We start from the raw sequence: 23,306 nt of genomic DNA, 5'->3' as shown, positions 1-23,306 counted from the left end.
GTTGCATGCCTACATAAGCTATTGCAAAACAGCATTAAAAATATCTGCTTTTCAGAGATAAAGCAAATGCAGTAAACAATTGATGAATCTAGGTGAAGGGCATAGAGGTAGTCATTGAACAATCATTGCAACTTCTCTGTAGGTCTGGAACTTTTGAAAACAAAAAGTTGGGGGAGAAATAAATATAATTCAGTCAAAAAATAAATGATAGCTTTCTGCCTTTTGACCTCATCTTGGTTGGGAAAAGGAGAAAAAAAGGTATAGTGGTTGATATTGGTACCAGTTAAGATTATTTGCTAAAGTATATGACTCTCCCAGTATCATCAGCTACAGAATGAAAGATTTGAATAGAGGGTGATACCATGTTCCTGATTGCTATCCTGCATGTGTAAAGATTGCCTATTAATTCATGCAAAAAATAATGGCCTTTAGACATTTTTAATTTTTTTTTTACTTGTACTAGTAATTAAAGATATAAACATTAAAAAGTTATTGCTAACATTTTAATTAAAATGTTCAGTGTTAGTGTGGGCAAAGAAAAATAAAAACTCTTGTAATTCTGTGTGTCAAAGACAAATTGATACAATCTTTTCGGAGGAATATATATCTATACATATGTAAACCCTGGATGTGTAGTGGTTAAGAGCTACAGCTGCTAACCAAAAGGTTAGCAGTTTGAATCTCCCAGGTGCTCCTTGAAAATGTTATGGGGCAGTTTTACTCTGTCCTTTAGGGTAGCTATGAGTCGGAATAAACTAGATGGCAATGGGTGTGGTTTGTTTATCTATATCATCTCTATCTCTATCTCTCTATCTATCTCTATCTCTATATCTCTATCTATCATCAATCTATCTATCTGGATGTCAAAAACCCTTTATTTCTTCCAGAAATTTTGCTTCTAGGAATTTGTTCTAGAAAGAAATAATAAGATACATGCAAAAAGGTTTATGTAGAAGGATGCTTTTGGTATTTTCTTCACTTAAATTGGAAAAATCTAAATGTGAAATGACAGTGACTTGCTTAGATATATTAGAGTACATTCATACGATATAATCTAATATGGCTATCAAGAATCACATTATAGTAAATAACATAGAAACATTTTCATGATATGTTATGGATTGAATCGTGTCCCCCCAAAATGTGTGTCAACTTGGCTAGGCCATGACTCGCAGTATTGTGTGGTTGTCCACCATTTTGTGATCTGATGTGATTATCCCACATGTTGTAAATCCTGCCACCCTCCACCCAGCCTTGACTCAATGGGTTTTTGATACTCTCAGCCTCGCCTCAAAAGTTCTACTTTCATGCAGTTTGTATATTAACTTCCTGTGCGCAGCTTTATTGAAAAATGCATTCTATGTGTTTAAAATAGGGATATCCAAAATTTTCATAAGGAGTGCTGATGGCGCAGTGGTTAAGTGTTCAGCTGTTAACGGAAAGGTCGGCAGTTGGAACCCACCGGACACTCAGTGGGAGAAAGATGAGGCAGTCTGCTTCAATGAAGGTAACAGCCTTGGATGAGTTCTACTCACAGGGTCACTATGAGACAGCAATGGAAAGGTTTTGATAATGGGTTTAGTCATTTTGTATTTATTGAAAATCCACTTTTCTGACAGGCTAATTTTGATATTAATGATGAATAAGGATGAATAAGGACTGGCCTTACTCTACTGCTCACAGATTAGTGAGGGAGAAGGGCAAGTAAACAGATAAGTTATAAATGTTAATTTTTGAAAGGGGACTAACACTGCCCAAGGCGCTCAGACAGGCTTCACTGGGTGTTGACAGTTAAAGTGGGCCTTGAAAATGAGTATCAATTGGTCAGAGGATATTGGGGAAAGGCGTTGTTGGCAACAGAAGCTTCAGATGCCAAGGCCGAGTTCCCAAAGGGCCTGATCTGTCCTGGAATGGTAGAACATTTACTGTGATAAGAATGTAGGTGTGTAGTGATGGGGGTGGGAGACAGCAATGGGACTAAGTAGTAAACCATTCTCAGGCCCAACTAAGGATTCTGCATTCTTAACATACAGGTAACAAGAAGTTAATGGAACACTAAGCAGGGAGGTGACATAGTCAGAGTTCTCTTTTTTGAGGACAATAGATGTGATGACAGAATGGTAGATGGAGTAGGAGTGAAGTGGGGGAGATAGACTTCCCATGTTACACATTACCCAGGAGTGGGACAGGGGAACCAGGTAAAAGTTGAAGTTGGATGTGAGGAGGGATTAAGAGAGCAGCAGCATTTCCAAGATAGAGAAGAAAAGAATTAGGGACTGCTTAAATGCAAAAGATAAGAGAAGTTTAGACAGATTAAGTTCAGAACCATAAGTCTCCACAAAAATCAGCAAAAATATGCACTTGTGAAGGGCTCGGAATGGAGAAGAGAGGAGGAGCCACGTGAAAGTTTTTTCATCATGGCAGGCAAACACGTGGGCCAATGGCTAAAGTTATGTTTTCTGGTGGCCTCCAAGCATTCTCTTAAAAATCACTTTCTTAAGTGTTGAAGGAAACTGTGATTATTGGCTTCTGTTTCCTGGGTCTGTGACCCTTTGATTCTTTGGGAGCTTACAATGCACCTAGACAGCGTTAATGACCTTCCCTGACCTTCACTTTCCCAGAACTTCACAATGTTTGAAAACATTTAATTCTCTGCATTAAATCCCATCCTGCATGGAAAAAATAAAATAAAAACCAGCAATAATGAGCTGTGTACGCTGCATTAGGGAAGGAAGACCCAGGGTCACAGGGTTGCTTAGGGCAGTCGAAGAGAAGTGGTGGGAGAATCCAAGGCAAAAGAAATGCTGAGAGATGGCTTGCTCATTTTGTGGGAAGAGGTAGGAAAAACAAAAAACCCACTTCTACTAGTTGTGCTGTAACTGTGTGAAAAGCAAAAACAAAAACCCAGTTGAGGCCAATAGGCCTAATTCCCAAGGGCAATAGGTACCTGCTGCTTTCTACACGCTTATTTCACTAACAAACAAAACAGATGGTGCAGAGCCATCCTGATTGTCCTCTTGGAATCTCCGACCCTGGTGGGTGGTTAAGTGGCAGAGTAGTGGCTTTTCCTGGGTGAAGAGTAAGATTTTGAATGTTCAAATGTTTAATGCCAGTTTAGCAGACATTTGAGACTGGGAATGCATCCCTTTCCTTACAAGTTTAATGCCTAACTCATTGGCTGTATACATTACAAAATAAGAAAATATTGGTTCATTTCAACAGAGACTGGTTTAATTAACACATCTTTTTGAAAGTTTTCTGCAACAGATCTTACATAGAGTTTTTAAAGTGGGCTTTTTAAAATTAAGATTTTTGTTGGCTTCACAGTTTTTCTATAAGGATAGAAAATTGCTGTTCCTAATTTGAAACTTTTCATGATCAGTTGGAACTGAAATTCTGAATACCGACCCTGTCCACACTTACCCTTTTAGTTTTAGTTTCTTCCTGGTGAGCAATGAAAATGAAAACTACAAAAGAAAGTTCTGTACTATTTTTAATACCATTTTTCCTAAATACCTTTTCCAAAAAGTCACACTCACAATCTTTTGACAGTTTTTGTGGGATGTAATGCATGAAAGAAAACTCCAATAACATAATGTACAAAATAATGTACAAAACTGTTGTCACATATAGAATACAAATCTATGTTTTGGGGACTATTGCTGTGGGAAGAAGGGTCTGATCTTCATAGACAACTTCTTCATTGAATACCATGAGCCCTTCCAGTTCATCCAAACTACTCCATCATCTGTGCCGTGTTTTGCCATGTCCCAGCTGTAAGTTCCACCCCAGTAGTATCTGCCATTTGGATTGGCTGCATGACATCTATTATACCACCATCCACCACCATCTTCTCTAGCACACCGTTTGTTTGGATCTGTAGTTATCCTGAAAGGAAATGTGTTGGGGGTTATCAGGAATAGAACTGCAATGCTGAAATTCAGTTCTGTGCAGCTTACCCACAGAAGACTGCTACACTCAGTCAAACGTGCATATTCTTTCCCTTGGCTTCTATAAATAAAGTCACACTAATATCCAAAAATAAAGTCACACTTTCTGCCCTATACCATGGAAGACAAAGAACTAGGCCTGTGTGGCAAATTCACCTTGGGATTACATTTGTTACTTCATACTATAATGATAGCTTTCAGATCCCTGGAAAACAAAATGAAAATGTAATATACATGCTAGAATATGAAGAGAGAGATGATTTTCTAAACACTCGTTATTCAGAAAGTAACTGATTTAATTCAAGTTCTATCTCTCAGTAGTTGTATTACTTTGGGTAAATAACTTAATCTCTCTAAACTTCATCTGTAAAATAATAATAATAATGCCTACTTTATAGCTGAAATGCCTGGTATGACATATCAAGAGCTTAGTACAGTACCCAAGTGCCTAAGAAATGCTGGTTATTAATGACTGTATCCATTAGAGATGATTTGTAGTAATAATATTAGTAGCGTCTTTGAAAACAGGAGTAAAGAAAGCAATACATACCAGCCATCATTGTCTCTGTCATACGTGCTGAAGTACATGCCGTTGTGAATGGTCATGGTTCTGTTCTCTCCCACTAGCTGAGAAGCTCCATCCATGAGGGCATTGCCAGCTGTTCCTTTATACTTACTCACTGAGAGTTGGTATTTGTTGGCCTCATTCTGCACAGTGAATCCTCCATAGAGGGCCTTCACCTTATCTCCTTTCCAGTCTTCCATTTCAATCAAAAGTTCTGTGGGTCCCATTTTGGTAAGCTGGCTAATTTTATCATTTCCAAGCCAATACTCACCTAAAGGTAAAAATAAAATAAGACCTCATCAATAATAAAACTCTTGGAAACTAAAAACAGAAACAAAAACTACCTTTCTTTACTTATCTTTAGCATTCACACTCTTTTGTAACTAAACTTCTTTTAACCTCCCCAAACTCCTGAAAATGGACCTCTAACACTTTATGCTCTTTAAATGGGAAAAAAAAAACCCACAAATTAAATACCATGATTTTGTGTTTTACTTCCAGTTTTACCTGGTAGGCCACAGAAATTTTTGCCATCTGCCTTGGCTGCAATATTTCCAAATCCTTGTTTATATGAATCCCATTTCCTGCCAAAGTCGACACTACCGTCTTCACGGTTTTGAATTACTGTCCATCCTTTGTTTGAAGTAAACAAAACAGCACGTATTAACCAATAACCAATAATATCACTTTGAGGGCAACGTCTGAGTCCCTTGTCCTTTTGATTTATTTTATGCCCACCTATAGTTGGTACTCCAAAATAGATACAGTAAGGAAATAAATACGAGAGAAAAACTCTCAAAACCATCCTACATTGTGAATAATAGAGATATTTTACAACTTTCAAAAATATCAGAATGAGTTCCAAATATAACATCTTATTGTGAGCTACATTACAGTTAGCTTTTACTTCTTGGCCCTTTATGGCATCATAATATCAAAGATTAAGAAATCAACAACTATGAAAACTTACCTCCATTTTCTGTGTTCATATCACAGTATACTCTATATGGTTTGATAGAACTGTCAGGCTGAATGAGATACATTTCAGACGTTTCACCTCCTTTCCTGATAATTTCCTCACATTCTGCAACCAGAAGATAATATGTTATATTCAAGGACCTACAACAACATTAGGTGGTCTTTAGTCACCAATTCTGTAACACAATAACTGACTATATAGGTTACTGAGGAACATTTTTTAGACATTTAAAAACAATACTATAGAAACTGGATCTTCCTATTACTGAAAATCAGGTTTTTTTTGAAGAGTTCTTTCTGCCAAGAGGATGAAAAAAGCTCTTCTTCTTTGGAGCTGTGGGATATCCATGAACTTCTAGGGCATGGAAACACTTCTACATGTGTCTATGGTCCTGCCATCTGTTCAAGCAAGCAGGTACATATACATATCCGCCACCTCTGGGCCCCCCACCATCATTATACACCATCCTGCTCATCAAAAACTGACACAAGGGTAGAGTCAAGTCAGAACACAACATGTCAAGGATATCTTTATGACAGTCACATCTGTTATAACGTCATCTGAGCCCTAAAAGCACAGTGGATAAGAAGATCTTGGCTGCTAACCAGAAGGTTGGCATTCAAATCCACCAGCCACTCCCTGGAAACCCTATGGGGCGGTTCTGCTCTGTCCTACAGGGTCACTATGAGTCGAAATCAATTTAATGGCAATAGGTTATAATGTTAGTATGAACTGTTGGGAAAATCCCCTGGATATTTATTTATTTATTTATTTTACTTTCTTATTTTCAAAAGGTGTGGGTCCTCCTAGAACCCTATAGAGATATGTTTATTAACTAGTTACCTTTGCCAGACACCACGGGAATGTTGCAGCTGACAGTGCACGGTGTGCGACAGTATTCCATCTGAGCTGAGACATCCGATTCCAACTTTTGTATTTTGCTTCTCAGGTTTTCCAGGATTGAACGGAGCACACGGAGGTTAGTTGGAACATTACTATTCACAGTCTCGTCTATATACAATTGGTGCTTTTCTAACTCTAAGGTGTATTCATTAACTACATTTTCATTATCTGGAAAAATGAAATGATATTAGCAATGGTTAGTATTTTCATCTCATAAAAAGCTAAGTATGTTCACCTACTCAACTATGATTTTGATTTTCTGAGAATAAACTAACAGGCATATAAGCTACCTTCAGGCTATCATCTTATTGCAGTTGTACCTGACGGAAATTGTTTGGTCCATAGCATATACAAACTAGCATGTAGTCTATCTACTGTACTTATAATTTACCTTAAGTATAAGCCAAAAAGTATGCTCAATAATAAATACAATAGGTTGCTTATTTCTTTAGTGATGAAACAAGAGAAAGCAGTATTTGGGCCTTCCACCTCACAATTCAACTTCTTATGATGTGAATGCATTTGATCTTACACATCCTGCATAAGTAGAGCAGAACACTGACATTTAAAAGACAGATGTCACAATTCCTCTGAAAAAAATCTCCAAATGTGGGTATGCTACTGTCATGGATTAAATTATATCCCCCTAAAAATGTGTGCATTGACTTGGTTAGGCCATGATTCCCAGTATTGTGTGGTTGTCCTCCATTTTGTGATTGTAATTTTATGTTAAGAAGATTAGGGTGGAATTGTAACACCACCCTTACTCAGGTCACCTCCCTGATGCAAGGTAAAGGGAGTTTCCCTGGGATGTGGCCTGCACCACCTTTTATCTCTCAAGAGATAAAAGGAAAGGGAAGCAAGCAGAGAGTTGGGGACCTCATACCACCAAGAAAGCAGCACCAGGAGCAAAGCATGTCCTTTGGACCTGGGGTCTCTGCACCTGAGAAGCTTCTCAACCATGTGAAGATTGAGGACAAGGCCCTTCCTCCAGAGCCAACAGAGAGAGAGAAAACCTTCCCCTGGAGCTGACACCCTGAATTTGGACTTTTAGCCTGCTATACTATGAAAAAATAAACTTTCTTTGTTAAAGCCATCCACTTGTGGTATTTGTTTCATTGCAGCACTACATAACTAAGCTACTAACTGAGAGGCCTGTACTATGCTCACTCACTAGGTGATTCCTAACCACTAAACCAATAGCACTCAACATTCAGATCTCAAGATTCTAAGGTGTGGTATCATCATCTCCAATACAACTGAATGTATCACGGATTACTCTCTCATAGTCAAAACATTGAATGTTAAATCTATACATGCTTAAGTGTTATCCCGTGAATATTGCCTTCTGAGTCACAAGACAAAGCTCCTTGAAGGCTAGAAATGAAGAAGAAATCACAGTGAAATTTTTCATAGAAAATCTTCCTCGCTGATGGCAAACTGGGACTGAGAGTTAAATAGCCACAGTGAACAAGTTTCATGAGAAAGCACCTAGCTAAGGACCTTGAGGTAATCAGGCTCACACTGAGAGTAGTATGACTGTTATTTAGAAATGTGAATCTTCTCATAATCACGATTCCCATGGCAGTCTAACAGTTCCAATTTTATTACCGAGAACCAAATGGAAAACACAAGGATATTTACCTTTTCCTTGCTTCTGCCTGTTTCTCCACATGTCTTTTAGCAGAGTAATGTACCGGTAGGTGGAAGAAGTGGTCTGGGAGACAGACTCCACATCGTTATGTAGCTCATTAACACTGTTTCTAACTGGTCTTTCCTGTTTTACCAAAGTATCTTGTAACTGACATCCAGTAGGACACAGTACTCCCTAAACGAAGAAAATACCAGGCATGAGATGAAGGATTTGGGCTATGGATGGATCTTTGTTAAAATAGCACAAAGTAAAAATCAGGGCTTTTTCTAGTTTCAAACCAGTTCATTTTGATTCAACCCCCTGCTGAGAATTTTAATTTCCACCCCAGATATACTGAATCAGAACCTACATTTTAACAAGATCCCCAGGTGATTCTTATGTATACATACCTATGTATACAAAGGCAAATCTCAGCAAGGGGTCAAACTGAAAGGACCCAATATGAAGCCTTGGTAAAAATTCAATCATATCATTAATCAATACAAAAAGTTGTAATCTGATTTTCTTTTATATGAGAGCAGAAATTTTAGTTATCATCATATTTTATGGAGATTAAAAATATTCCTTACCACAGAAGAAATGTTATTAGGCTACAAATATTTTATCACTCCCACAAAGGAAGTGGGCAAAACACAAAGGTAAAGACAGCGCCCTCACCACCGAATTTGTAACCTTGGGCCCAGAAAAAAGAACACTAGAAAAGAAACCTACATCAAAGGCACAATAAGTTTATGCTTTGTATTCTACTGCCAAAATAAACAGACAAAATAGCAGTGATTGCAACATGGGCCAATGTAGCAGTAGGAAGCCATGATGGATATAGGCTTTCTCTGAGTGGGGGCCTCGCTACTCAAGAAGCATCAGTATACCCACCAGATCTGGATCGGCATGAAGGCAGCCCCCTGCATCGGGGGCTTTCCTTTCCACTTTCTTTTGGCCGGCAGCTACTTTGGCTGGACGGGCCCGATAGCCACCTCCACTAATGGGAGGTGGGGCAGGCCTCAGGCTGGGAGCCGTTTCCCTGTTCTTGTCAAGGGGTCGATGACCGCGGGCACCCACTGAAGGCTTCAGGGAACCAGGCAGAAATAAAATGTAGGGTGTTAGAGAACATTTGAGACGTAACTATACCAACACCTTCATTGTATAAATAAGGATATCGCAAGCCTGATGATTTGCTTCAGCATCAACTGGCTAGTTTGTATGCTAAATCGGTAGATTCAGTAATGGTAGAAAGACCAACTGTATGAAAAGCTATTGCACCTGCAGTAGTTTTTAAAGGAAGTCCTAGGACAAAACTGAGCCGTATCAGTCTGTGAATACTATTGACGTTAGATTTCTGAAACCTGTAAGTTGGAACATACAAAATAGTAACCTATAATTGGGCACACTTTGTCTGTGCCCTAGTTTTCTCAACTGTAAAACAGGGATAATAATAGCTAGTATCTGCCTAACCCTGGTGGCTGGGTAGTATCTGCCTTGTAAGATTATTGTAAGGATTAAATGGCTTACTGCTTCAGATTCACTCAGAACAGTACCTGGCACATAGCAAGTGCTCATTACTGTTATTATTGAAATCACACATAACAGATACTATAATTTAAATGGCTTCTTCACTGTTATTTACAATTTGATTATTATCTTCTATCAATGAAATTATTTGATAGATTATTCTCATGAACTTTCTGACATAATGTCTTTATCAACACCATGATTTTCCTGTGTGTAAAATAGTTCACAGGGTATAAGCAAAGCCATTAAAATTGTTTGCTAACTTAAAAAATACTACATTAAAAGCTAGTGAAGTGGAAAATACACAATACAATCTAAAAATTTTGACTCGAAGTACTTATATTATCGTATGTTCTTTGTCAGTAGTTATGCCCTTTGACAGAGGAACGAATGCCTAGATTTGAAGCAGCACCTGGGCTCTCTTGCTGTTTTGTGACCCTAGAAGTCATCGGATGACTATTTGCAACTTTATTATCATTTGTTCATTAAGTTATAACAGTATTTAACATTTCATGGGGATGTTATGATTTAAACCCAGGCAGTTGTTTAAGCCCCACCTAACTAGTGAACTATGCACTCTTAATGTGTGAAGATTTGGGGTAAATATACATATGTCACATATTCTAAGACAGGGTCCCAGCCAGAGCTCATCCGATCTAACAGGAACTGTATGAGATATGATTCACCTGTTTATTAAAAATCAAATTACAACAGAAGAACAATATTCTCCTTTCATTTTAGAGCACTGCTAGAATGGTAGTACTGATGGTCTGGCTTTACAAGGAAAAAGGAAAAGAGGTAAAAAGAAGAAGAAAGAAAGCAACTACGTGGGCATTTAGGTCCATGAAGACCACTTACTGAAATAACAGAAACTAGAAAAACCATTTTGTGCCTAAACTTTTAAACTGCCTCTGTAAGGACTAGCTGGTGAGCAAGCATGTGAAGGTGCTTAGTGAAGTTCTTTACAAAAGCTTACCCTTATACATTCTCTGCATTTTTCTTATCCACTGCAATTAACCAGGTAATTACCTTTTTATATGGACCATCTGATAATTAGAACGCTTTGGTTCCCTTCAAATTCAGCAAATGATCCAAAAACGAATCAGTGTATTTCAATATTATTATGTATTCTCACATCTACTATGATGATACTATATGTTATATACAAGAAATTTGACCAGGATTTATCTAATAATAAAACTTTTAAATTTCTCCAATATTCGTTTTCCCATATGAATTTCTGTAGTTTTTATAATTTCAAGCCACTAGCAATAAGCCTGTTAAGATAGTACTTGAGAAAAAACTGTTTTTCAAATGAATAAAATTAGATTGAACAATGTGTTTCACAACCGTTAATAATAACAATAAACATTAGCACTGATATAAATTTTCTCATCTGAGAAAAACAATAGTTCATTTTCTGCCACTACACTTTATTCTGCTTTTAAACTTAGGTCACAATTCTCATTTGTAAACAGCCAGCAACTTCAAGAGCTTTTCATTACCCTCCTTCACCCAAGAGCAACTTACTCCAGCTTTTTTCTTTTAATATAATTTTAATCATTTTATAGTCTGACAAATTTTCAGGCTTTTGTAATGATGCATTGGTAGAACTAAATGAGAATCATGGTACTCAGGACAATAACAAACGGGAAAAGCACATCTTACCGGAACTGCGCCAGGGAACTCCTGGAAAATAAAGGAGATAAACCAGAAAGCAAGAAGTTATTATTTTGTTTTTATATAAGAAATACTATAAAACATGCTTTAAATAAAATGGGTCCCTGAATTAACAATGCAATTTCGTAATGAAAATCAACATTAATTGCATTAAAATAAACATTCACATATAATTACGACTCTTATCCTATTTTATATTAATACTACTAGTAATAATATTAAATAAATAATTTAAAACAATCACCTCATCTTCGTAGTCTGTGGCAGTGTGGGACTTAGCTATAAAAACACACAATAGTAGCAGTGATAGAAGTTTCATGGTTTTCAATTTCTGGAAGTTCCAAGAAGCCAGCCTTTGCTATCAGACTTAACTCAGAGGTCTTCAGTCTTTATATACCTGAGTTCTCTGCTAGATGTGACTAGAAATGCTTACCTTCCCTTAGTTAATATTTAATTTTTGGTTCACTTGTTGGATGAACCATTTTATCCCTTAAGCAACATCTTCCCAGCAAGTTTTATTTACTTGTCGTATGACTATTCCTCTCTGCTGGAAGGATTTAGAAACTCTAAAGTTCCTCAATTCATTTAATTGGGCAAAATGATGGGAAATTAGGACATTGCTCATAGACAGGTGTATCACATTTCTTGTAAATTAACGTGGATGCTTCAGAGGCTCTCAAAAATGTGTGAGAAAAAAATTTTTTTAACCCAAGCACAAAAGTTGCTCCCATTAGTGTATCCATAAAAATTATGAACTCACTAAAGATGTACCATAAATGTGTATGTTATAGCCCAGAAAAAAGCTACATGTAATTCAGTTTTATAAAGGGCCATTAAAATCAAGAGTAATGTTACATCACTATGTGTTTACCCTCTATTTTAAAAACTAATCAAAAAAAAAAAAAGTACGCTTTATGCCATGATAGACTAACATCAGAAGGAAAATGTCCAGATTTCCTTTTTGCTCTGACCAACTTTTGCAAGGATGGCGCGGGCCCAGGTAGTGCTTCATTCTGTTGTACATAGTGTCTCTATGAGTCGGAACCAACTCAACAGCACGTAACAACTTTCATATGTTGTCCTTTCATTAAGTTAAAATGTTCAGTAAGTTCTAAATGTTAGAAAAATAATTAGTAGATTAGCCAAAACCAAACTGTTGCCATCAAGTCAATTCTGACTTACAGCAACCCCAGGTATTAAAGAGTAGAACAGCTCCACAGAGTGTTCTTGGCTGTAATCTTTACAGAATCAGATCACCAAGCCTTTCTTCCAGGAGCTGCTGGGTGGGTTCAAACTACCACCCTGTAGGTTAGTAGGTGAGTACAAACTGCTCCACCAAGGAAGTTAGTAGATCACAGATCTCTAAATCAAGATTATTATTACTGTGACTGGATACATAAAGTTGAGTGATATATCTCCATAGGAGCTTTATTGTTGTTGCTCCACGTTTTTATAAACTTTATTTTAAGTTAACATCAGTGAAGTCTTCATACATCTATTTTAATTAGTATGATCATACACCAACTGTGGCCATTTCCCTTCATCATTTCCCGTAAAGCATCAATACGTTTCTCTCATCTTTTTGCCTGTTGCAATCAGAATTAACAACTCCTGCAAGACTCAACAGGAAAACCAAAGTCAACAACCCAAATCCCAGTAAGTTTGTTGCTTTATAGCATTTTGTTTTTTGTATGGAAAGTGACGCATTTTCATTAAATTTTTTAAAAGTTTCATTAGAAAGATAGCAGGTTATCCAGATTTGGATCAAGAGAGTATTTATTAAACAATGCTTTGAAGCAGAATTTTGATAATGGCATGAGGTCAACTAAATTTCTTTCTTCTTTTGGTAGCATAGTTCACGTTATCAAAAAAAAATTTAACTCAGATTTAAGGAAACAAAGTATCAAGTTTAAATTAAGAAAAAGTTGATCGAATTTTTCCAAAATTGTGTCTTATTTATTAAAAACCAAACCCACTGCTGTTGATTCTGACTCACAGCAACTGAGTAAATACTGTGCTTTAAGATACTTTAGTTTTAATTTTTCTTGGAAGAATATACAGACTGAAAAAGCAAATATATGTGTGCGTATTAATTAATATATGTAAGAATATTTCCCTTTCAAAATATAAACAGCTGAGAAAAAGTTTCCTTTAATAATCTGGACAGCGTTTTATTTTAATGGTGCACAAATTCTTGCTGATTTAGAGAAATGACTATCTGTTAAGAAGACCAAACCAAGATCTTTTACTTTTGAGATAACGTTCTCTTATTATCCTCATTTTCAAGCATCGACATTTCATCAGTTACAACAGAACCATCACTTAATTTTCAGCAGTTTATTATTTTAGTTTCTTCTAGCATATAATAGAATCTTGCTCCGATATTAAAATGGAAGTTCCACTACATTCCCACTTTGTTCTACTCTGACAGGTGTTCTTGCCATTGTCAGGAGGAAGGTGGAAGGAAACCAGAATGCATGTCCACAAGGGCAGAGACTTAGCATTCCTTCTACAAATAATTCTTGAAAGCCTCCTGCAGAGCAGATAGTATGCTAGGGGCTGGGATGCATTGGTGAACAAGACAGGCACAAATATTTGCAGAATGAATGCATAGACTAGCTCTGTCACCTTTGGCTAGAGGGTCAGGGTGCACGATACCAACAGGATCACTAGACCCCTACTCCTGTGTTTTAGGGGTCTTCCCAGGTGAAGGCGGCAGCACTCTAAAAGGTGTTCATTACACCCTTTGTGTTTTTGAGTGCCAGTGTGGCAGAAACAGAAGAGCATCTGCCTTTTCCCTAGCTCATGGCATCTACCTCTGGTTGAAGAAGCAGCTGTCCTACTTGTTAATTATTACCATGCTCTCCGTCAGCTCCCACAATAAAAACCAAGTGATGTTGTCTAAGTCTATAAGGAAAACTTTCCATGAGAGACAGAGCTAGCCCTTTCTCTTCCTCCCTGCAACATACTTGCCCATTTGGGATGGCTAAGCAACTACAGTGGCCACCACCACACACTGGTCTCAGTCCTGCCCATCAAACCTCTGGTTCAGATAGGCCTCAGAACGCTTCAGTATTAAATTTCCCCTGGACAGTGGTTTTCAAAGTGTAGTTCAGGATTACACAAGAAAATACACACTGATACTAACAATGTTTTAGTAAAATATCTCAAAAGCTATACCTATCCAGACAAAGAGAGTTCAAAATTTTATTCATTCAGTCACTCATTCATACACTTGTTCAACAGATATTTATTAAATACATACTATTTGGATCCCTGGAGAAGCAGAGGTTAAGAGCTACGACTGCTAACCAAAAGGTCAGCAGTTCGAATCCATGAGCCACTCCTTGGAAGCCCTATGGGGCAGTTCTACTCTGTCCAAAGAGTTGTTATGAGTTGGAATCAACTCGACGGAAATGGGTTTAGGTTTTTTTTTTTTTTAATATGGAGTCCCTGGGTGGTGGAAATGGTTAAGCACTCAATTACTAACCAAAAGGCTGGCAGTTCGAATACACGCAGAGGTGCCATGGAAGAAAGACCTGATGACCTACCTTTGAAAGATCATAACCGTTGACAACCCTATGAAACATAGTCTACTCTGAAACACATGGGGTATCCATGAGTCAGGATCAGTTCGATGGCAACGGTTTTATTTTTGGATTAATGTGCCAGGTGAATGATATAAACCATATACAAAGAATAAAATTCAAGTATAAAAGCCAGTTAGAAAACCTAAATAAATCTTAAAGATGATTTTCTCAAGGGAATGTCCCTTTCCCTCGTGGGGAATGTTAGGTCCCTAGGTTGTTGTTCTGAAATCTCCCATCTTCTCCTATCTTAGGCTCATCACATGTTATTGTAAGTAACAATAACCTTTTCTGCCTACATAAAGCTCCACAAGTTCAGGGCCCTTGGCTATCTTGTTCACCAAAGTATCCCTGAACCTTAGCAGACTACCTGCCATGTAATGGGTGCTCTGTTAATATTTGATGAACACGTGTTGCTTTTTTCTGTATATACTGCACCTGACATAAATTGTAAAAGTAGCAACAACAAGTACATTGACAATTGGTGCCCATAAGCCTTTGCCCTTCTCAACAGGGGACTACTTGGCAGGACAGATTATCTCTGCTTTTCCTGTCACTGGTTTACTGCCCTTGACTTCTGCGTCAGCTAATACACAGAGCACTGCACTATTGACCCAAAAACATAACTGAACAAATAGTACTCCCTTCCTCTCCACCAATGGCATCAACATTTTAAAAAATTGAAGTATTTTAGTAAGCTAAATTTCTGCAAATATATTTCTTCCCTTTGAAGACACAATAGTGTACTTTGCAATATTAGGCACTTTAGAACGTTACTGTAATTGTACTCCAGTTTGGGGAAAATCACCTCTATAAGGAAAAAAAGTATCTAGTAAGAACTAGAATTAAAGAAGCTCATAGCTAATATCACTGCACTGGCCATGCTCCTCACTTAGACATGAATATCCACACTTACACCTGTGCGTGAGAGTGACAATGTAAATGAAAGTTAGGGCTGAGAATAACATGTCAGTCTGGGACACTACAGTCCCAAGATGATAGGCCTGCCAAAAATAACCCAAAACAACAAACAAGCAGACAGGAAGGTACAGATTAATTCCTGTTTGTGTTTTTTGGGGCAATATGATGGGATGGAAACAAGGACTGTAGGATCAGACAGACTTGGGTGCAAGTCCTAGTACTGATGCTTACTACCTGCCTGCCCCTGGGTAGTTTACTTAACCTCTCTGAGCCTCAGTTTCATCATGTATAGAACTCAGTTGTTTCAAGAATTAAATTAGATAAATGATTATCAGAACTTGTCATCTGAGGCTAGTGCCAATGAAGGCTAGTTTATGCATTCATTCTACAAATATTTATTCAGTGCCTACTATGCCCATCTGGTTCACCAATGTATTCCCAGCCCCTAGCATACTACCTGGTAGGCCCTTGACCCAAGCGAACCTATCAAATTCTCGCTCCCAATTTGATATTTCTGAAGGAAAGAAGCAGAGAATCAGGTCAGTTGGCCTGGTGTCATATTGATGGCAGCATTCTAGAGAGAAAGTCTACCAACTTCTATAGCATACACCACCAAAACTTTTTAATTTGAACATTTAATTCTTCCGCAGAATCTGAGAGACTTTTGAAGTCCTTCTAACAGTACCCACCCCCTTTTTCTTTTGTTAAGCTAGGCTAACATGGTTTCTGGGGTTTTGCTGAATTAATCAAAAGGAAAAATTAAGGTCAAATTTTCAGGAATCATAATGGGTACCTTTTATCTTTAAGCATAAATTGAGAGAAGCTATAGTTTTAAATAATACAACAGATCACTAAAGATTTTTGCATATTAAGAATATGGTGCCAGCATAAAACTCCGGGAAAAATGGAAATTTTATTTTATTTTGAAGCATTTTTAGTAACATTCACATAAAAAAAAAAAAATTCACCATTTAATAACTATCTCTTGAGTTAAATAAATAACAATCTTGTAAAATATACTAAGGATCAATCAAAGGCTTAATTTTTTTAGTAACAGTTACAACTTGACTAGAAAGGATTATGATTCATGTAGATAAAAATGGGCAAAAAACCCCACAAATATGTATTTGGAAATATATTGAACTTAGATATTCATCAAAGAAAGCCAGAAAGGTTGGTTTGTAGGAAGACGAATACTTTGTTAGTGAAGAGGCCAAGAGGGAAAAAGAATCTCCGCTCTCTCCGCATTGTAAATGGCTGAGGACAGGCTGGGGAAGCAGCAGCCAGGCTGAATGCGCGCAGACAATATGCTCTAGGGGACAGGGCTTAGAATCCCTCTACAGCCCCCTGTGAGTTTCCTGCTAATTAGTATTTTCTGGACTCAGTTTACTTCTGGGAAAATGCTGAGACGCTTTAAGTTTAGATCAGGATGAGAATGGGAGCTGCCTGTGTGGGAGAGCTGACCTTTGACTTCTAGGTTATGTTTATGCAGCTTTTCCCCTTTTTATAACAGATGGAATTGTAACACATCTAACACATATGGAGCAATTAATTCTGTGCCAGTCACTGCTCCTAGTACTTTACACTTAAAATAGTCCTGTGAGGTAGAGTAGTGCTATTATTCCCATTTTATAAAAGGGGGTTTAAGGTTCGAAAATCTGTAAGTTTCCCAAAGTGACACTGATGGCAAGTTGCAGAGAAGGAGTTAAGTCCTGCCCGTCTGGCCACAGAGTCTACGCCCCTACTCGGTACGAGGGAGGGTTTCCTATTGTCATAAACAAAGCTGTTCTCTTGATGTGCTATTCCTACCCCAGCAAATTAAACACCTGTGTATGTATACCTTTGTATACTTCTATGAGTATATACACAGTACACATATATATATATTCACGGATGTATATGTATATAAAAATACATATGTAAACACACACACACTTTTTGGCGGTCAGTCTTCCTGTCAAAGAACAAGGCAAGCATATTCATTGACTCTAGTCTTCTTAATTTCCCTTACATTTTTTCATCTAGGTGTTACACATTTTTCATTTATTGCTATTATAAATAGAATCTTTTTCTCTGGAATAGTTTCTAATGCTCTCACATCGTGCAAAGATGTTTATAACTGACAGTGAAAACTAATTATTTTCTAGACCCTCCCAGGCACTCACTGCAAGAGAACCTCCCTCAGTGTCCCAGAGAGTCCCAGAAGCTTTCTTCCCAACGGGGCTGTAAGGGTTAAGTGTGAAGTACTGTGAGCTAACACTAGTATTCGGGCCAATTCTTAACATTGTAACAAATGATTAAAGACCAAACTCCTGGAAGGAATGCCCATTATATTTCACAACTGAAACCCAGAGGAAGAAGGATATACTGCACCACACAAAGGCAAAGAATACTGGGCATTAATAGAGTAGTGTCTAAAGACACTTTTTTAACTTCTAGCTGAGGGAAACAGAAAGAAGAAATAGAAATATTCATCCTTTTTTATGAGTATAAGAATCAGAAATCTTATACTGATTTCCTATAAAAGCATCTGATAAATGCTGATGAAAATAACAACCAAATACACTTATGCGTCCTGTAATGAGGAAAGCAGAGATCTGTATTCGTGAATTAAGAAAAAAAAAAAAAGCTTACCTCATAAAACGAGTCATTCGTTAAAATTTGTAGTATCAATTTCACACAAATGGACTTAATATTTACACTAATAAACTAGTCATCTTTTCTGTGCTAATTAAATACTAATTTCCTCAAGGAAAATCCTCTCAGCCCTTATGAAGAGCAGGAGTGACACCTACTGCTCCAATAAAGCAGCTCTGGATGTTAGGGCCAGGAGTCTTAAGCTTTTCCGGACCCCTCTACAAATCCAATGAAACCTACAGATCCCTTCCCCGTGGGGGAAAAAAATTACATTCTTATATAAATGCAAAATTTGCATACAGTTGCAGGTGATTCAAGGATTCTTGAACTAGGAGCTCAGCTGCGAAACACAAGGTCAACAGTTTGAATCCACCAGCTGCTTCCTGGAAACCTCATGGGGCAGTTCTACTCTGTCCTACAGGGTCGCTATGCGTCAGAATCAACTCAACAACAATGGGTTTGGGTTTGGGTTTTGAGTTCAATCTATCTATTCATCTAAAATATTCAAGAGGCCGATATAATTTTGTAGATTCAAAGAGAACTTATAAAATCAAACAAAACCCACTGCCCTCGAGTCGACTGCGTCTCATATCGACCCTATAAGACAGAGTAGGACTGCTCTATAGGGCTTCTAAAACGATAATCTTTACAGTAGCAGACTGCCACATCGTTCTCCCACAGAGCGGCAGTCGGGTTCCAACTGCTGACCTTTCGGTTAGCAGCCGAGCACTTAACCACTGCACTACCGGGGTTCTTAAGAGAGCTTACACTCATAAAAAAAAAAAGTGTTGTTGTTACTTGCTATTGAGTCAGTTCCAACCCAGAGTAGCACTGAGCTCCATAGGTTTTTCAGAAGCAGACTGCTAGGGCTATCTTCCGAGCTGCCTCTACATGGGTTGGAACTTCCAATCTTTTCACTAGAACATAATGCAATTTACCTCTATCATTACAGTGTGTTTATGAGCCCGGGATTATAAATAAAATGTTGCCAGGGTGATTAAAGACCTAAAAAGTTAATAGGCTCAACTGGATGTTGTTGTTAGGTGCTGTTGAGTCCTTTTTCAACCATAGTGATCCCATATGACAGAGCAGAACTGCCCTACAGGGTTTCCTAGGTCGCAATCTTTACAGGAGCAGATCAGCAGGTCTTTCTGCTACCAAGCAGCTAGGTGGGTTCCAACCACCAACTTTCGGTTAGCAGCTGAGCACTTAAGCATTGTTCCACCAGGGTGCCTCTCAACTATATAGTTGCCATATGTTAGAAACTTGTTTTCATCTCTATGGCTTTATTGCCATTTAAAATCACGTTCTTTAGTATAGTTATTGCTATCTATAAGAAAAAAAAATTTCCATCAAGTCGATTCCGACTGACAGTGATTACTATAGGACAGAATAGAACTGTACCATAGGATTTTCAAGGCTATAAACTTCACAGATTGGACATCACGGACTTGATGTCCAATCTTCTTTTGAAGAAAGCAAAAGATCATTAAAAAAGACAAAAAGGAAAGACCAAAATGGATGTCAGAATACACTTTGAGACTTGCTCTTGCTAAAGTAAATGGAAGAAATGAAATAGAAGAGCTGAACAGAAGATTTCAAAGAGAGGCCAAGAAGACAAAGTAATATATTATAATGGCAGATGCAAAGACTTGGAGTTAGAAAACCAAAAGGTAAGAACATGCTTGGCATTTCTCCAGCTGAAAGAACTGAAAAAAAAATTCAAGCCTCAAGTTGCAATATTGAAGGATTCTACAGGGAAAATATTAAATGACTCAGAAAGCATCACAAGAAGATGGAAGGAAGACACAGAGTCATTGTACCAAAAAAAAAAAAAAAATTGGTCAACGTTCAACCATTTCAGGAGGTAGCATATGATCAGGAACCAATAGTACTGAAGGAAGAGATCCAGGCTGCACTGAAGGAATTGGTGAAAAACAAGGCTTCATGAATGAGGAAATACCAATTGAGGTGTTTCAACAAACGGATGCGGCGCTGGAAGTATTCACTTGTTCATGCCAAGAAATTTGGGAGACAGCTACCCGGCCAACTGACTGAAGAGATCTATATTTATACCTATTCGAAAGAAAGATGATCCAACCAAATGTGGAAATTATCAAACAATAACATTAATAAAACACACAAGTAAATTTTTGCTGAAGATCATTCAAAAGCGGCTGCAGCAGTACTGAAATTCAAGCTGGATTCAGAAGAGGACGTGGAACCAGGGATATCATTGCTGATGTCAGATGGATCCTGGCTGAAAGCAGAGAATACCAGAAGGATGTTTACCTGTGTTTTATTGACTGTGCAAAGGCATTCGACTGTATGGATCATAACAAATTATGGATAACATTTTGAAGAATGGGAACTCCAGAACACTTTATTGTGCTCATGAGGAAACTGTACATAGATCAAGAGGCAGTCATTCAAACAGAACAAGGGGATATACTTTGTGGTTTAAAGTCAGGAAAGGTGTGTGTTAGGGTCGTATCCTTTCATCATACTTATTCAGTGTGTATGCTGAACAAATAATCTGCAAGCTGTACTATATGAATAAGAACAAGGCATCAGGGTTGGAGGAAGACTCATTAACAACCTGCATTATGCAGATGAGACAACCTTGATTGCTGAAAGTGAAGAGGACTTGAAGCACTTACCAATGGAGATCAAAGACCACAGCCTTCAGTATGGATTACACCTCAACATTGAGAAAATAAAAACCCTCACAACTGGACCAACGAGCAACATTACGATAAACAGAGAAGACTGAAGTTGTCAAGGATTTCATTTTACTTGATCTACAATCAACACCCGTGAAAGTACCAGTTGAGAAATCAAATGACACATTGCGTTGGGCAAATCTGCTGCAAAAGACCTCTTTAAAGTGTTGAAAAGCAAAGATGTCACCTTGAAGACTAAGGTGCGCTTGACCCAAGCCATGGTGTTTTCTATCACCTCATATGCATGTGAAAGCTGGACAATGAATAACGAAGACTGAAGAAGAACTGACACCTTTGAATTATGGTGTTGGTGAAGAATACTGAATATACCATGGACTGCCATGTGAACAAACAAATCCATCTTGGAAGAAGTACAGCCAGAATCCTCCTTAGAAGAGAGAATGGCAGGACTATGTCTCACATACTTTGGACATGTTATCAGCAGGGACCAGTCCCTGGAGAAGGACATCATGCTTGGTAGAGTAGAGGGTCAGAGAAAAAGAGAAAGGCCCTTGACAAGATGAATCGGCACACTGGCTGCAACGACGGGCTCAAGCGTAACGATTGCGAGGAAGGCACAGGATCACGCAGTGTTTCATTCTGTTGTACGGAGGGTTGCTATGAGTCAGAATTGACTAGACAGCACCTAATGATAAACTTCACTGAAGAATCCCTGGTGGCGTAGTTGTTTAGAGCTCAGCTGCTAACTGAAAGGCCAGTGGTTTGAACCCACCAGGTGCTCCTAGGGAGAAAGATGTGGCAGTCTGCTTCCATAAAATTTACAGCCTTGGAAACCCTATGGGGGCAGTTCTACCCTGTCCTATAGATTGCTATACATTGCAGTCAACTCAATGGCAATGGGTTTAGTTTTTGGTTTTGAATCTTTACAGAAGGAGGCTACCACATCTTTCTCCCAAAGAGGGGCTGATGGATTTGAACCACCGACCTTTTGTTTAGCAGCCAAGTGCTTAACCACTGAGTCATCAGGGTAAGTTACAGTATGATTTAATTTCCAAAGAGTATAATTTATAATTATGGCAGTTCTTGGAAGGCCCACCATCAGTGACTATTTTTACAGAAAATTAGTTCTTAGGCCAAACTCACACTCAAATTTGTAGATGATTGTTTTTTCAAGTAAAATCATGACCTTGATGTTTCAATGAATGAAAAATTAAAGCATTTTTAAATAAAATTTAAAAATTGCTATACTTTTGGTACCATTTTGGGTTTTTTTTTTTTTTTCCTCTCAAAGAATATGTAGTATGCTCCGTAGACACCATCAGTGGAACTCATTATGGTTAAGAAACAGTGCCAGTCAAATGTCGAGTTAAGTTTGCAAATAACCAGCTCCATCGATTTTCCTTTTCACATATGAAAATAATTGAACAGGATTGATAACTGCAGATTTTATCTGCGTAAAAAGCAAGCCAAAAATATCAATACTTTGGCACCAATGTGTTTATAAAAATAAAAATGGTTTAAGTCTTCAATCTGTCTTCTTCCATCAGCTTTGAAAAGCTGTACCTACCTTTGCTAAAGTCACATTCATCAGAAACAGGAGTTACGCAGTTTTGAGAGACTTCTTTAAAAAACCTATTTATCTAACAGAAAATAAATTCGGGGTTTTGTCAGATCTTCCTAACGCAAAATTCCTTCACATATCACTTCCCTCAAAATTTTTCAAACGGAGACAATTACTCAGCGACATCGACTCATTAACCGTTTTAGTGCACGGTGTAAGCGGGACTGTTTCAGGCTACAACGGCGACTAAACGCTTCCAGCCAGGTAGTGGGCGGCGACTAAAGGCTTCAGCAAGGTAGTGGGATCAGGGACATAAAGCGCGGAGGCGAACCCCAAAGAGGGGAGACCTTAGAGGAGTCTTAGCGCCGACTGGGAAATCTTCGCTTTCCAGACCCTCACTAAAGCTGATTTCATAAGCTCTCTGAATAAAAAGCATTTAGTTGCCGAGCAATACAGTGCAAACAACTACGGCGCCAATGCAAAACATTTAAAGCTGCGGATAAGACAGAAAACATGCTCATTTCAACAGTTCTAGAGTCAAGAGAAACCCAGCCACGCTCCTCGAGTAGCCTCTGGCGCTCTGTCCCGAGACTCCGCCCCCAGAGGCGGCCCCGAGGAGAAAGGCCCGCCCCTCGTGCCCAAGACCACCTACGGACAACCAGCGCGCCTGCGCGCA

The 23,306-nt window shown here is 38.2% G+C and overlaps 1 protein-coding gene across 1 annotated transcript; it reads right to left on the bottom strand.

Moving 5' to 3' along the window:
- Window positions 1-3,414: 3,414 nt before the first annotated feature.
- FGB (fibrinogen beta chain) lies at window positions 3,415-11,561 on the bottom strand. The gene is made up of 9 exons (XM_064267622.1): window positions 11,485-11,561; window positions 11,229-11,249; window positions 8,925-9,116; window positions 8,042-8,225; window positions 6,338-6,565; window positions 5,486-5,599; window positions 5,023-5,148; window positions 4,501-4,786; window positions 3,415-3,888 (listed from the first exon to the last, which is right to left on the bottom strand). Exons 1-9 carry the CDS (start codon window positions 11,557-11,559, stop codon window positions 3,657-3,659), a joined length of 1,458 nt encoding a protein of 485 aa, XP_064123692.1. The 5' UTR covers window positions 11,560-11,561; the 3' UTR covers window positions 3,415-3,656.
- Between the last annotated feature and the right edge of the window lie 11,745 nt (window positions 11,562-23,306).

Source organism: Loxodonta africana, chromosome 13, assembly GCF_030014295.1.
Source record: "Loxodonta africana isolate mLoxAfr1 chromosome 13, mLoxAfr1.hap2, whole genome shotgun sequence".
Lineage (NCBI taxonomy): Eukaryota > Metazoa > Chordata > Mammalia > Proboscidea > Elephantidae > Loxodonta > Loxodonta africana.
This window is presented reverse-complemented; position numbering and strand designations above follow the sequence as displayed.

Excerpts from the sequence above, each read along its gene's own strand:
- FGB (XM_064267622.1), bottom strand. The coding sequence starts at position 11,559 with ATGAAACTTCTATCACTGCTACTATTGTGTGTTTTTATAGCTAAGTCC. Across the intron at positions 6,566-8,041 it reads CAGGCAGAAGCAAGGAAAAG|ATAATGAAAATGTAGTTAAT; the intron begins GTAAATATCCTT and ends TCATTTTTCCAG. Across the intron at positions 5,600-6,337 it reads TCCCGTGGTGTCTGGCAAAG|AATGTGAGGAAATTATCAGG; the intron begins GTAACTAGTTAA and ends TTCTGGTTGCAG.